Consider the following 15767-nt stretch of genomic DNA (forward strand, 5'->3'; position numbering starts at 1 on the left):
TAATGGGATATGTGAGGATGGGGCACTGGGCATCTTGCAGAAAAGCTTGTAGGGCAGGTCAGGCTTAGAGGCTTGGTGCCAGCATCCTGGGAGGCAGCACTGCTCTCAAAGCCCCCAATGCATCTGACCAGGAAATGCAAGCCTGCAGTCTCATTAGTAAACAGCAAGAAGCTAGTCAAGAGGGGGAACTCGACATTTAGAATTGTTCTAGAATAAGGACTATATCGAGTCTCTGACTGGGCTGGGGACTGACGCAAAAGAAATAAAAATGGTAAGAGACCATCTGCCACGGGGAGTCTTCCCCCAACAAGTACCAAACATTCATGCTAGCTCGGAAGCTGGTGAGAGTTCAGTGCCGAGAACAGCAGGCAGTCCCCGGCAGAGCATTGTTGGCTATAAAGAAACCCAGCCACAGAGATCTTGTTGGAAAATAGCAACTTCCACAAAGCCTTTGAGTCAAGAGTGGCATCTAAGACCGGGTCCAAAATACTTCCCTGGGGAGTGCTCACACCCCACCCACTCTCACCATCATCCCTGGTAAGTGCTCACACTCCACCCACCATCATCCCTGGTGAGTGCTCACACCCCACCCACTCTCACCATCATCCCTGGTAAGTGCTCACACCCCACCCACCCTCATCCCTGGTGAGTACTCACAGCCCACCCACTCTCATCGTCATCCCTAGTGAGTGCTCACACCCTACCCACTCTCACGGTCATCCCTGGGGAGTGCTCACACCCCACCCACTCTCACCATCATCCCTGGTGAGTGCTCACACCCCACCCACTCTCATTGTCATCTCTGGTGAGTGCTCACACCTCACCCATTCTCATCGTCATCCCTGGTGAGTGCTCACACCCCACCCACTCTCATCGTCATCCCTGGTGAGTGCTCACACCTCACCCATTCTCACCGTCATCCCTGGTGAGTGCTCACACCCCACCCACTCTCATCGTCATCCCTGGTGAGTGCTCACACCCCACCCACTCTCATTGTCATCTCTGGTGAGTGTTCACACCCCACCCACTCTCACCGTCATCCCTGGTGAGTGCTCACACCCCACCCACTCTCATCATCATCCCTGGTGAGTGCTCACACCCCACCCACTCTCACCATCATCCCTGGTGAGTGCTCACACCCCACCCACTCTCACCGTCATCCCTGGTGAGTGCTCACACCTCACCCACTCTCACCGTCATCCCTGGTGAGTGCTCACACCCTACCCACTCTCACCGTCATCCCTGGTGAGTGCTCACACCCCACCCACTCTCACCGTCATCCCTGGTGAGTGCTCACACCTCACCCACTCTCACCGTCATCCCTGGTGAGTACTCACACCCTACCCACTCTCACCTTCATCCCTGGTGAGTGCTCACACCCCACCTACTCACACATAAGTACCTGCAGGCCATGCCACTGCATTGGTAAGAGCTAGAATGAGCCAACAGGCCAGGCAATATCAGTTCAGCTTGATGGCACAGGGGATTTGGGGAATGCTTCCTTGCAATTGAATAAGCAGAGACACAGATACTCTGGAACATCATGCTCTCTTAAACTCCAGGAAGATTTATATGTAAGCATCTCAAAACTTCTAGTATGTCTCGCCTTTTTTTTTTTAATCCCCATGGGGATTGGAGCTAGAGATTTCTATATGCTATGCAAAAATTATGTCTTAGCCCTAATTACACTGTGTGTGTGTGTGTGTGTGTGTGTGTGTGTGTGTGCATGTGTGCATGTGTGTGTGATGTGTGGCTCATGTGTGTGCAGGGACATGCGTGTCGTGGAAGGAGAGGTTGATGCTGAATGTATTCTTCGATCACTCTTTATTTTATATTATTTTATATATCGAGGCAGGGTTTCTCAGTTGAATCCAGAGCTCGATCCTCTAAGTCCAGTGAGGTAGCCTGCTCTAAGCTTCCCTGCCTATGCCTTCATGTTCTCCGATTACAGGCCAGCTGTGGTGTCCATCTGGAATTTACGTGGGTACTGGGGATCTGAACTCCCGTCCTCACACTTGTGTGATACACACTCTGCCCACTGAGTCAACATCCCCAGCCCCATATTAAAGTTACAATGCCCATGGCTCTTCTTATGGAGAAATGTTTAAGATGACAAGGAAGTTTACTGTCCTGGGAAGGGAAGGAGGGTGGGGGAGGGTCATGTCATGGTTGGGAATCATTCATGCACAGAATGCCATGTTTGAGGGATATATCTCTCTTCCATTCGTTTAGGCAGGAATTTGGTTTGCACCAAATTAGAAATCCCCCACCCCCACCCCATTCCATAGCAGAACGTAAGAAAGCAAGACGGGTTTTCCTCTTCTGATTCCTCTGGCCAGTCATTCTCAAAGTTGAGACCCCTTGTGGGGTGGGGGTTACATATCAACTATCCCACATATCAGATATTTACAACACAGTTCACAACAGTAGCAAAATTATCGTTATGATGTAATTTTATGGTTGGGGGTCAGCACAGCATGAGGAACTGTATTAAAGGGTTGTAGCATTAGGAAGGTTAAGAACCATTGATCTAGTAATGCTTCCTTCACATCCACGTTGTTTCCTGACAGGACTGAAGGCACATAACTCTAGATAACACTGAACAGGTAGTAGTGAGGAGTTCCCTTCCCCCCATTTATTGACGTTAAGCCAGAAGCCCGGGGCACAGAAAGAAAGCTGTCTAATATGCTATCCCCATCTCAAATTAGCCGCTGATGTTCATCTGGACTCTGATGCTTGTCTCCCTGTGATCTGACCATGGTTTGAATGCCCAATGTCCCCTATGGGCTCATGTGTTAAAATAACGGATCCTCAGAAAGCGGCGCTGTCTGGGAAGGCTGTGGAATCTTTAGGAGCCTTCACTTAAGGAAGTGGGTCAGGCCTTGAAGCTTTAGGGTCCTATACTACTTCCTGTCCACATTCAGCTTCCTGTACCTTTAAGATCTGAGGGGTGGAGTCACGGTCGCGTAAGCCTCCTTCCACAATGTAGCTGCCCTCGGCCATGACTTCTCTGTTAGGTTGTATTCCCTCCAACTTAAATGAACTCTTCCTCCCTGTAGCTGCCCTTTTCCAGGCAGTTGGTCACAGATATAAGAAGACCTATTGTCCGTCTATCTGAACTTCCTATGGCAGTGGCTCTCAGCCTTCCTGAGGCTGCGGCCCTGTAATACCGTTCCTCATGTTGTAGTGATCCACGACAGTTATTTCATCGCTACTCCATAAGTGTGATTTTGCTACTGTTGTGAATCGTAATGTAAGCATCATCCGCAATGCAGACGGTCTTGCGCAATCCTAGTAAGGGGGAGTGGGGAAGATCCGAAGGGGTCACGACCCACAGATTGAGAACCACTGCCCTATGTGTTTGCCTCTGATGCAAGATGAGAAACGATTTGTTCTTTTTGTGAGGAAAGACTACCAACAGAGACAGAAATAATGTCATCTTCAATCAACTCAAGTTCCAAAGGTCCCAATGGTCACTTACTGGTTGAGTGAATCAATGTCACTAATAGTCAATAAGACAGTAAATCGAAGTGTGACCAGAATAGAGCTGGTCTGTCAGGCTAGGTTCAGAGACGTGGAGATAAAGACTTTTGGAAGTGGGGACTGGTTACAAGGCAGGGACCCTGCTTATGAGGCTTGGTTAAACAGACAACACTGGGTTTTGAATAGACTTCCTCTGGTTCAGATCTAAAAACACATGAACCTGGAAAAACGAAAGTCTTTGTATATTTTTCTTTTCTTTCTTTTTGTTAAGATGTATGTATGTATATATGTATGTATGTATGTATGTATGTATGTATGTATTTATTTATTTATTATGAGTACACTGTAGCTGTCTTCAGACACACCAGAAGAGGTCATCGGATCCCATTACAGATGGTTGTGAGCCACCATGTGGGTGCTGGGATTTGAACTCAGGACCTCTGGAAGAGCTACCAGTGCTCTCAAGCACTAAACCATCTCTCCAGTCCTTCTCTGTTTTTCTTAACTGTGACTTGTACTTTATTTGGTCAACTTCAGGTTCTTCCTCCCACCCCCATACAATCTATTCTGATCGTGGTTTCCCCTCCCCCGACTTTTCCCAGATCCTCCCCACCTTTCCAACTGCATGCCTTCTTCTTCACTCTCTTCAGAAAACAGGCAAACAAACAACAAAGAAGCAAGCAAACCAAAATAATTGGAAAGAAAGAAAGAAGGAAGGAAGGAAAGTAAGCCAGAAAGCAAAGCAAACAAGAAACAGGCAAACACAAACCCCCATAAAAACACAAAATTGGAAACCAGAATACGCAAGCAAAAGACCAGGAAGACCAAAAAGTGCCTGGAGAAATTGATGAGCTAAAAAGTCTATGAAATACCATTGAGTTCATTTTGTCTTGGCCATCAACTGCCCGACATGCGGTCTGCCCTTCCCTGTGGTTAATACGTTTGGGGAGACTCTATTGGAGATCTTTTTTTTTTTTTTTTGGCGGGAGCTCCTGTCCACTCTTCCTCTCAGCACCGGGACCCTGTCTGGCCTGAATCTGTATGAGCCCTGTGCACGCTGCCACGGTCTCTGCGCGTTCATACGTGTGTCGGTTTTGCAGAGTCGGGAAGATGCTGTCTCTTGAATGTGATCTTAATATGAATTGGGGCTCTGTGATATACTCATCCTGACGGGATTTCAGGCTGACACGGTGGACAAAGACCTTGGTCACTGGAGGGTGTATTGTTCTTTTAACTTTAGATGACAAAATTCTAGTGGCCGACTTGCCTACCCCTAGTCAAGAGGCTCACACACGGTCTGCTATACTTCATAAACAGCCATTTAGATGCGTACCGTATACATTGGAATGACGATTACTTCCCAAGAGACAATAACAAAGCAGAGAAATAAAATAGCACTTCTCCATAGGCCAGGGGCCAGGTGTGGGTTTCTACCTCTGGGAGAGTCACACAGGCCCGGGCCGGGGAGGTTCACTTACCCTGGTCTTGGCGTCGATCTTCGCACCCCGGTCGAGCAACAGCTTTACCATATTTGCGTTTCCCCGTTTCGAGGCAACATGCAAAGGAGTGATGTCATTCTGCAGAGGAAGCAGAGACGAGGTCACAGGCTTGACACACACAGCCTAAGCAGGACACTGTTCCCCGGCCTCTCCCACACTAGCCTTGTTCCACTCCCCATTTCCCCCTTTCAAGGTATAGATGTCACACATTTCAACTTCTCTCTAACAGCATCCTCCAAAACCAGACTCAGGAATTCCAAGAGAGGCAGTCTATTAGATGAGGTCCGGCTTTATTTTATTGCTGCTGGTGACTGACTACCCAAATCTTATTTGTTTTCTTCTATTATATTTCAGTTTTTGTTTTCATTGAGACAGCAATGACTATGTGGCATGGGCTAGTCTCAAACTCACAAAGCTATGTCTGCCTTAGAAAGCTAGGTGCTGGGATCAAAGACACGCGGCACATGCCGGATGGTCCAAATCTTACATTTTCTTTTCGTAAAGATTTATTTTATTTTATGCATAGGAGTACTCTATCTGCATTGCCAGAAGAGGGCGCCAGATCCCATTACAGATGGTTGTGAGCCACCCACCATGTGGTTGCTGGGATTTGAACTCAAGACCTCTGGAAGAGCAGTCAGTGCTCATAACCACTGAGCCATCTCTCCAGCCCCAAATCTTGTATTCTTAATTCAACGTGTTGCGTTTGTTTGCTCGCTTGCACTGCTGAGCATGGAATGGTTAATGAAAGGGCTCACCGAAGACTGAGCTGAAGGAGTGTCCTGGGACCCAGAGTTCCTCCTGGACTCAGCAGGAGTCTTGGGTTGTAAATGAAAGACTGTATTCACTGAGGTGGAGAATCCAGATCCTTGCCTTTCATGCTGGTGCCTACATGTGTCTGAAAGCATCATTAGAGAGTCCACTGCCCCTGCACTGACTTCTGCTTCGAAACCACCAAGGAAGCATAAGTAGACACTGCAAACAATCCCCGATGTTGGTTTCTTATTCCTGGGTGCCACAGCATGAGTTTATGTCTCATTGCTCACAAAGAGATTTGGTGAGGTCACATGTTAATCGGTCTCAGGGCAATCATACATGCAGAGTTTGAGAGCCCATGCAAAGACTACCAGGTACTGACCACTTCCTGCTCTTGAGGAACTGGACTGATCCCTCTTGGCTTGGGTGGTGATGTGGACTCACTCCAGTCCCTGAACTCTTAGTGTTGCAGTCAGTTTTCACAGTGTTTTACAACATGCCTTGCAGTCTTTACAAGCAGAAATGGCTGACAGAATCGGGATTTAATTTCTTTACATCTTTTATATTTTTATTTTCTCTTTTAAAAAAATCCAGTTTTTGATGATTCCAAGCACATTCACACACACATACATGTACATATGCATGCACACATGTGCATATATACACATGTACACATACATAGACATATATACGTACATGCACACAGGCATATACATGTGTACGTACACATGCAAAATACATGCATATACACATATGTACACACATGCATGCACATGTGTACATAAATGCACACATACACGCATATATACATATGCACACATGCATATTCACATATGCACACACATATACACACATACAAACATATACACATACACACATACATGTACACATACATACATACACATTTACACATATATACATACATACATACACACATACACATGCATATTCACATATGCACACACATATACACACATACAAACACATACACATACACACATACAAACATATACACATACACACATACATGTACAATACATACATACACATTTACACATATATACATACATACATACACACATACACACATACACACATACACACAACATGCACACATATATGAACATGTACACATTTTGATCATACCCATCATTTCTCCACCCTACTCCCAGTGAACCCTTCTTCCTAACAAGGCCCCCTTCTACTTCCGTGTCTTTTTTGGTAACTGCTGTATTTAGGGTTTCTTGCATGAACTAACATGGCTGGAGGGTTCCTGAAATGACTAACTTTAAACACAAAAAAGTTAGAACATCCTATAATAAAAAATTCTGAACACAAAGACTGAGGTAAGACCTATAGTACATTCCAGATCCTCCGTATCCAGGTTCAATAAATATCAGCCTTGGAGCTGGGCACAGACAGAGCCTGCTTTGCACACGCAGGGCCCCTAGTTCAAGTCACAGTTCCTGCTCCACACTAATCAACCTTTGGCTTCTACTGCATGGTGTCCCCTTGCTGCAAGAACCAAGAAGAGATAGGGAATCCAATAAATAGCTCAATGAAATCATCTTTAATGGAGAAAGAGTCTTTCAAGATGGGGGGTCTTGCTAAGTAGGGCAGGGAGAGGAGAGAGGCAGGGAGAGGATATATATATATATAGACAGAGACAGAGACAGAGACAGAGACAGATGTCGGCACTATTCTTATGAATAAAGCGGTGGCAATAAAACCACAATGTCTAAGCCTCCACCTGTGCTCAAACTCTTACAGTTTCTTTCTGAGCGTCTGGGTTCATCTCGATGCTTCATTTGTTCCCAGATCCTTCACAAGCCTTCCACTCCCCAAAGCTCACCATACTACCGTTTCCTCTCTGTTTATTCCTTCATTGAAGAAATTCAATACTTAATAAAAATTGCCACCACCTTTATCTGGCTGACTGCATTTTCATGGGAGTGTTGTCTAACATGAACTTTGCTCCATATTGTCAGTAAATGTATATGCTTGAACTAAATTATTATCTCTTATCTATCTATCTATCTATCTATCTATCTATCTATCTATCTATCTATCTATCCATCCATCCATCATCTAGCTATCTTTATGTGTACGTGTATGTGTACCTTTGTGAATATGTGACACATGTGTGAACAGTTGCCCTTGGAGGCCAGAAGGATGAGTTGGATCCCTGGAGCTGGAGTTCTGGTGGTTGTGAACGTCTTGCTGTGGGCGCTGAGAGCTAAACTTGGTCCTTTCAAAGAGCAGCAAGCACTGTTAACCATGGAGCCATCTCTCCATTCCCTTGAACTTAAAAAAAAACAAAACAAAAGCAAGCAAACACCCCATAGCTATACATTATTCCCTTACAAATGGGAAGACTGTAAAACCCCTTTCTCTCATTATTCCTGGGAGCTAAAAAATAAATTAAGGTTTGCTCTCATAATCATTAATAATTAAAGAGTAATGGATTATATCTATTACTCTTAGATAGCAAAGTATAAAACAGTGATTCATTTATTAAATAAAAGAAGAATAAAACCTGCTTGGGGAAAAACAATTTGTTGTGGTGGTACTGGTAGAGATTGCTGACAACCAAGGAACTGTGTTACAAGAACTGGATAAATCAAATCCTCCCCTCAGGGCTCCGAGAACTCTGCAGATGAGAGGTGGAAAAAGCCGGAAGGGACGCAGGTCACCAAGAAGGCCTTTTAAATGGGGCAGGATCCACTCACGTATGAACTCACAGAGACTGAGGGAGCATGCTCAGGGAGGGCCTCACGGGTCTGTGCTAGATGGGAGTCCTACGGTTGGGAGGAGAGGAGGACACCCCCCCCCCCCCCCATTCCTAACCCAGAAGCTACCATCAGTTGATAACCACTGGCAAAGGAAAAATTAGTTTTCTTCAAGGGAGTCTCCCTGGGGAAACAAACTGCTCCTAAGGGTAGGCTGTGTGCCCAGCAGTAGGCAGCCAGCACAAATGAACTCTGTGGGGACTTCGAAGGTTCCTTGTCGCGTAATGCCATCAGCCCACGTTGGTTATTTTATTTTATATTATTTCAAACGTCTCAGGCCCTTTGTGTATATATTATGGCCTCCAGTTTTATGTTTTGTGGGATTCCTGTGTGTGTGCATGTGTGTGTGTGTCTCTGTGTCTATACGTGTTCCTAATTCCTATGTGTGTGTGCACATGTGTGTGTCTCTGCATCTATACATGTTCCTGATTCATGTGTGTGCATGTGTGTCTCTGCATCTATAGGTGTTCCTGATTCCCGTGTGTGTACATGTGTGTGACTCCGCATGTATGTCTCTCTGCATCTATATATGCTCCTGATTCATGTGTGTGCACGTTTCTGCATCTATATGTGTTCCTGATTCCTGTATGTGCATGTGTGTTTCTGTATCTATATGTGTTCCCGATTCCTGTGTGTGCACATGTGTGTGTCTCTGCATCTACATGCGTTCCTCCTGACATTTCCTTTGACTTTTATAAAACTTTTCTGTTTGTTTGCTTTTCCCTATTCCAACTTGTTTTTTTTTTTGTTTTATCTTGTTTTATTGTTATTCTCCACATGCCTGTTTGTTTTTTAAGGAGAGGCAGAAAGAACGTGCATCCTGGTAGGAGGGGAAGTGGGGAGGAACTGGGGGAGGGAAAATTATAATTAGAATACATTTTATGAAAAAAATCTATTTTCAATAAATGGAAAAATTGTGGGTAAAACTAATGCCTATAGGTGCATGTGTGCATGCACGTGTGCATGCGTGTGTGTGTATGCATGTATGCGCATATGTGCATGTGTGTGCGCGTGCATGCGTGTGTGTGTGCACGCCTGTGTATGTGTATATGTGCGTGCATGCGTGCGTACGTGTGTCTGTTTGTGTATGATATAAATCCCAGGGCTTTATGAATGCTGGGCAAGCAATCTATTACTGAGCTGCATTCCCAGTCCCCTAGTAAACATTCTGTGCACAAAGCCAGATGGCAGAATCTTGTACTTTGTAGGCCACACGACCCCTGGGGTACCTGCTCACCTCTGCCACTGTAGCACGAAGCAGCCACACATGGTCCACAAGCAAGAATGGCTATTCTGTGGGCCGTCAAGTGCTGGGTTCTGCTTTAGGTCTGCCAGTTTCTGATCGAAGGCTTCAGCTGGGAGGGCCGGGTTGTGAATCCGGTGACAAGCTCAGAGTGGGCTTTGTTTGGTCTAGGCTGGGATTGACAGCAGTGGGAGGGGCAGAATGTGCTGTGATGACTTGAGGTTCCTCTGATTGGTCTGCTCTGAGTCCAGGCAGCTGCACTGTGTGGGCAAATCTAGTATTGAGCCAGCAGGGGGAGCACTGAGCTAGGGAGAACCCAGGAAGCAGTTCATCTGAGCTTGGTGAACCCTGGCTTAGGCCTTGGGCTTCCGTTCCTGTGCTATCCCTGTGCTATCGCTATAGGTCCTTAAGGAGAGGGATTTTCCAGGGTTGAGGCCTTCCTTAACCCTTGTCACACAGGCCACTTGGCAGGGTGAAGACCCGCAGTATCTTCTTCCTCTGTTTTCTTGTGCATTCTGTTCTCTTCCGCATAAACAAGTTAGATGGCCCAAGGGGATTTGAAGCCTAAGCCCTAGACTTCCCTTCGAGGAAGGCTCTGCATTTCTAAATCTCTTAGAAAGTATTATAAAAGGAACTGAGGAGAGAGCTCAGGTGGTAAAGGGCTTGTTGTGCATGCTGGGTGCACTGTCTTTCACATTTATAATCCCCGGCACTGGGGAGGCAGAGGCAGACGGACCTCTGGGGTTTGCTGGCCAGATGAGCTAGCTGTCTTAGGGCTGTATTGCTGTGAACAGACATTTAATTGGGGCTGGCTTACAGGTTCAGAGGTTCAGTCCATTATCATCAAGGTAGGAGCATGGTAGCATTCAGGCAGGCCTGGTGCGGGAGGAGCTGAGAGTTCTACATCTCCATCTGAAGGCTGCCAGAACACTAACTTCCAGGCAGCTAGGGTGAGGGTCTTAAAGCCCAAACCCACAGTGACACACCTCCTCCAACAGCCACACCCCCTCTAACAAGGCCACACCTCCTCCAACAAGGCCACACCCCCTCTAACAAGGCCACACCTCCTCCAACAAGGCCACACCCGCTCCAACCCCGCTATACTTCCCACTCCTTTATACTAAGCCTAATTTGCAATTCCCAGATCTTAGTGAGAAACTCAGACTCCAACAAGTAAGGTGAATAGTTTCTGTGGAGCGACACTTGAGGTTGACCTCTGGCCTCGATATGTACAGCATGCACATACATTGCACGTACGCATACGTGGACATGCAATAAATGTGCACGTGCCCATGCGAGTGTGTGTGCACGCATACACAAATACAGCTTGCAGATCTATAGCTCCATTTTTATCCTTGCAACAATCCGACGGATGGCACAAAAATAACTCCATCTACTAAAATGAGACATAGAACTGTTCTGTAATTTGCCAATTGAGAAAGAGTTCATTGGTGGCAGGGTTGGGAGGACAACTCTACCCGCAGACCCTCTTAAACTGCTATTCTGAGGTGGGGATCAGAATACTTCTGTCTAAAGACTCTGCTTCTCAAGTGTTAAATTGACCTTCATACTGATAGGCCCTAGGTCCCTTCCCTACATCCCATAATAGCTGGTCCTGAGAACTGGGAGCAAATCAAGACAGAAGGAGGTCCTGTGGAGGAATCGATAGATTTTTGCATATTGATTCTTCAGTTAGAAGGTCTGTTGCCTTCCCCACGCACAGAACCAGAACTGGGTTTCTATTGTGAAGCGGACAGCAGCAGATTGAAAAAGGCATAGAGACTGGAAGCTTTGTTTCTCAGAGCCCCTGCTTCCTACTGGGATTGTGTCAGTTGGTACGAGCTTGCTGGGATTCAAGATGGCGTGAGGAGCCTTCGACTCCGCGGTTGCAGATAGGAGGGAGGGTTTGGATGCTGTGGTGGAAAAGCCTCCAAATGTACCAGCCCTGAGGCCAGACATACTCCTTACCAGAGCCTGCGCCAGCACGGAAGCCCCCTGGGCGGAGCCTAGCTCAGAGCGACAAGCAGCAGCAGCCAATAGCATGAGAGAATTCTGCTGGACTGCTGGCATCTAGAGAGGGATGAAGGGGAAGGCTGACCACAAGTGGGGTGTTTCTGAGTCTAGGAAAAGTCTCCATTGGAGGAATCTGAAGACTAGGAAGCGAAAGCTTTGCTGGGTTCCTCCCTGATGCCCAGGTTCTGTCTCTCACAACCACTCTTAACCTCTGTGTCCTCTGTCCAGCCCCACTGTTCAACATTCTTAGCCAGCAGGGAAAACACAAACTGCTTTAGGACCCTATCTCAGAATGGGTATCTTTGCTAAACGAATGGCACGGAATGCTGGTGCGATGTGGGGAAAGAGGAACCCTTATGTACCTCTGGAGGGAGTGTAAGCTTGTTTATCAATTATGGAAAATGGTTTGGAGGTTTCTCAAAAATCAGAGACCAGAACTACCAAATGGTCCTGGTGCACCCATCAGGATTCAGAACAATGGACTGAAGTCAAAGCGCTACAAGACACTTGCACATCCTGCACATAGCTGCCCTCGCAACAGCCTTGTTGGAGAGTCCGCTAGGTATTCATAGCAGATGCATAGCTTCAGGAAACAAGGTGTGTGCACGATGACATTTTTCTGTCTGTGGAGTATGTGCTTGTTCATCTCTGTGGATTCGAGAGTGTTTGTGCGCACATATGTGTGTGTGTGTGCATGTGTGTATATGTATGTATGTATGTATGTGTGTGTATATGTGTATATGCATGTGTGTATGTGTGTATATGTGTGTATGCATATGTGAATGTGTATGTATGTGTGTATGCATGTATATGTGTGTGCATGTGTATGTGTGTGTATGTGTGTAGTGTGTATAGTGTATGTGTATGTGTGTGTGTGTGTGTGTGTGTGTTAAAGTATGGAACTCAGACGTCGGTCCTATCTCTTCTGCCTTGTTTGAGATAGCTCCCCTACCCCTACTCCCACCCCTACCATGTGAGCTCACAGGCTACCTGTGAACTTCTGAGGAGGAGTCTCCTGTTTCTCCCACCTCCCTGTAGGGATACACTTAGATGAGAGATTCATATGTGACTGTGCTTGGCTCTTATGTGGGTACTGAGGAGCTGAACTTTTGCTCAGTAACCCACCTCCCCAGCCCTCAGTGGAATCTTACACAGTAGTAAAGAAAAATAAACTCATGGCAATTTCACAAAAATGGATGCAACCTGCAAACCAAAAGATGGACAGTCGGAGAGATGGACACCTCATGCTTTCCTGTGCCCAGAACCTAAATTTAAAAGTGTGTGTGCTCATGGGGATGTGCATGTAGATCAGGAACTCAGGAAGGGCATCCTCAAGGGGTGCAGGGGATCTTAATAGATGTGGAGAATTGAGGTTGTTGTGGCGCATGAGCAAAAATAAAGAAGTGAGGACTGAGAGGGAACCAGCCTGAGGGAGAGAGAACGCATGGGAGGGATGGAAGGGAGCAAAGGAAGACAGAGCATACTTTGTATAGAACTTAAACAATTAATTACAAGAGACTGATGGGATTTCAGCCAAGAGATGGCGTTCTCAAGAGAGCCTAACAAAATGCTTGATAACATATATAGTAAACAGTATATTATATAATCCTATATACTATATATAAATGTATTATCTATTATAGCATATGTATATATACTATATACTATATATGCTATATGTAGTGTATATTTTCTATATCATATAATATGTAGTATGTATTATATGTTGTGAAAAATGTACTATATATACTGTATGCCATATAATATAATATTTACTAATATGATATGAGATAGAAATAGATATTCTATATGAAGCATATAGAATATACTATATATTATATAGTATATATATATATATTTTTTTTTTGGTTCTTTTTTTTTGGAGCTGGGGACCGAACCCAGGGCCTTGCGCTTCCTAGGCAAGCGCTCTACCACTGAGCTAAATCCCCAACCCCTATATAGTATATTTTATATAGTATAATAAATATTATAGTATACATATTATTATATATAATAAAACATATATGATCTCAGAAATGAAGAACTGCTTCATTAGGCTCATGAGTGGATGTCTTTAGAGCAGGGCAAAAGACCAGGGAACTTGAAAGATACGTGAGTTAATAAAATTTTCACAGTAAGGTATAAAGAGAGAGCAACACCAGGGGCTGCATGAGAAGGGACAGAGTCAGACACGAGGAATGTGAGAACACTCATGGGTGGAGAATGGACCCAAAGCACCGTAAGAAACAACACTACAAGCTCTAGGGGCAGAAGGGTCGCCATCTGAACACTGTACCAACCAATCATACAGCAGGACACAGTCGGGTTGCTGGAGATGCAAACAAACCGTGAGTCCCACTACTAAGAGACCTCCAGTAGGCTAACAGATAAAGGTATTCCCAAGACAGTAAGAGCGTGGATACTGTGCAGAAAATTAGACCTACATGAAGGAAGGAAGGCCTCTGGAGACGACAGGAATGAAGAGAAATATAAGAGATAAGTCACCATCTAAAGTAGAAACATCGAGAACGATTGTGGGTTTTATGGTGTATACGAGAATGTGCACCACAAACTCGAGTAGTCACAGGGAGGCCTCAGAGCTTTCCCGTCACAGGATTCTTACGTCCTAGGTAAGGTGAGAGACGTCTGAACGGATACTGAGAGACTAATACCATCGGAAGGAAGATGCGTGACTACACCATACAGAAGACACGGGAAGAGCAGAAGTCCCTCAACATTTGTATATGCACATGCATGCATTTAAAAAGGGGTACACACTCGTCGGGCCAACAATTCACTTGGCATTCATGGGAGGCTTGTAGACATCTTGTGTACCCTCGAATTTTCTAAAAATAACAGTCACGGATGTTGGCCCAGGGCACAGTAGGGAAGTGGGTACTTTTCAGTACAACCCGACCTGCGGCGTGCCAACCCCACCTGGGTCACAGCACACACCATCTGTGTTCCCTATTCTGACAGGCACACATCAGCTTTTACCTGCTCAGCAGCAACCCTTACATCTGAGCTTTGAGGGAGGCTCCCAGCCCAGATAGCTACCGAAGCTATATGTATGTATATTGCTACTCTCCCCCACCACCCCACCCCGCCTTCAACGCATTAAAATTCACTGTGGCAAAAGATCTATGTTAATTGAGATGAGAAATCTGGATTAAGATACAGAAAAATAAATCTGATGTGATTTTCTTTGACATGGCATTTTACCATGTACCTGAAGAAGGTGACCTTGAACTCTCCACCTTCCTACCTGCCTCCCAAGTGCTGGGTTCACAGTAGCGGCCGGTAGCGCTGGCACCATAGGAATTTTGAACAATCTGAAGCAGATTTTGCTTTAGTATGAATTAGCATATTAATGGAATGTGGTTTTTTTTCTCTCTTTTACCAAAGAATTTTTTTTTCTCGGTACATTCAAAATGTTAGGGAATACATTAGCATTTAACAATGTGTTTAACAGATAAGGGCATCAGAATTTATTCGGTCTAATGGCCAGGAGAGAAAAAAACTCAGGGTGGTTAAGCCATTTACAGAACTTGGATCTGGCCAAGATCTACAGCTCCCAATTCCCAGGTATCGTCCTTCCCATTTTACCAAACCCTTTGGGTTTCCTTTAAAAGCCACACTTTCATCACCGATACAAACAGTATCTTATTTAACTTTTCCATAATGTTATTGGATGTAATTACTACTCAACCTGAAAAGTAGAGCATTAATAAACCTACCCAACGACTTCCTTACCTGTTATTGACTTCTCAATCATTTTTACATATGGTGGCTACACGAACACACAAAGTCGAACTCATACACACCACAATATGCTTTCTATACTATGAAAATAATGGGCTATATACATATTTGCATAGGATACTAACAGGATCTGGATAACTATTTAGAATATTGAGAAAAAATTACAAAATGAGCAAGCTTAATTATTTCAAATTTCTGGGCCCATTATCTGGCCAAATTCCT

At 45.2% G+C, this 15767-nt stretch overlaps 1 protein-coding gene across 48 annotated transcripts in view; it reads right to left on the bottom strand.

Annotated features, from left to right (window-relative positions):
• Ank3 (ankyrin 3) overlaps nt 1-15767 on the bottom strand; it is a 623484-nt gene that overhangs the window by 172737 nt on the left and 434980 nt on the right. For all 48 annotated transcript variants that reach the window (XM_063279273.1, XM_039098850.2, XM_063279282.1 and 45 more), the window contains 1 exon segment: nt 4962-5060. In XM_063279273.1, coding sequence (XP_063135343.1) covers nt 4962-5060 — 99 coding nt within the window.

The sequence above is a fragment of the Rattus norvegicus genome, chromosome 20 (genome assembly GCF_036323735.1).
Source record: "Rattus norvegicus strain BN/NHsdMcwi chromosome 20, GRCr8, whole genome shotgun sequence".
Classification (NCBI taxonomy): Eukaryota; Metazoa; Chordata; class Mammalia; order Rodentia; family Muridae; genus Rattus; species Rattus norvegicus.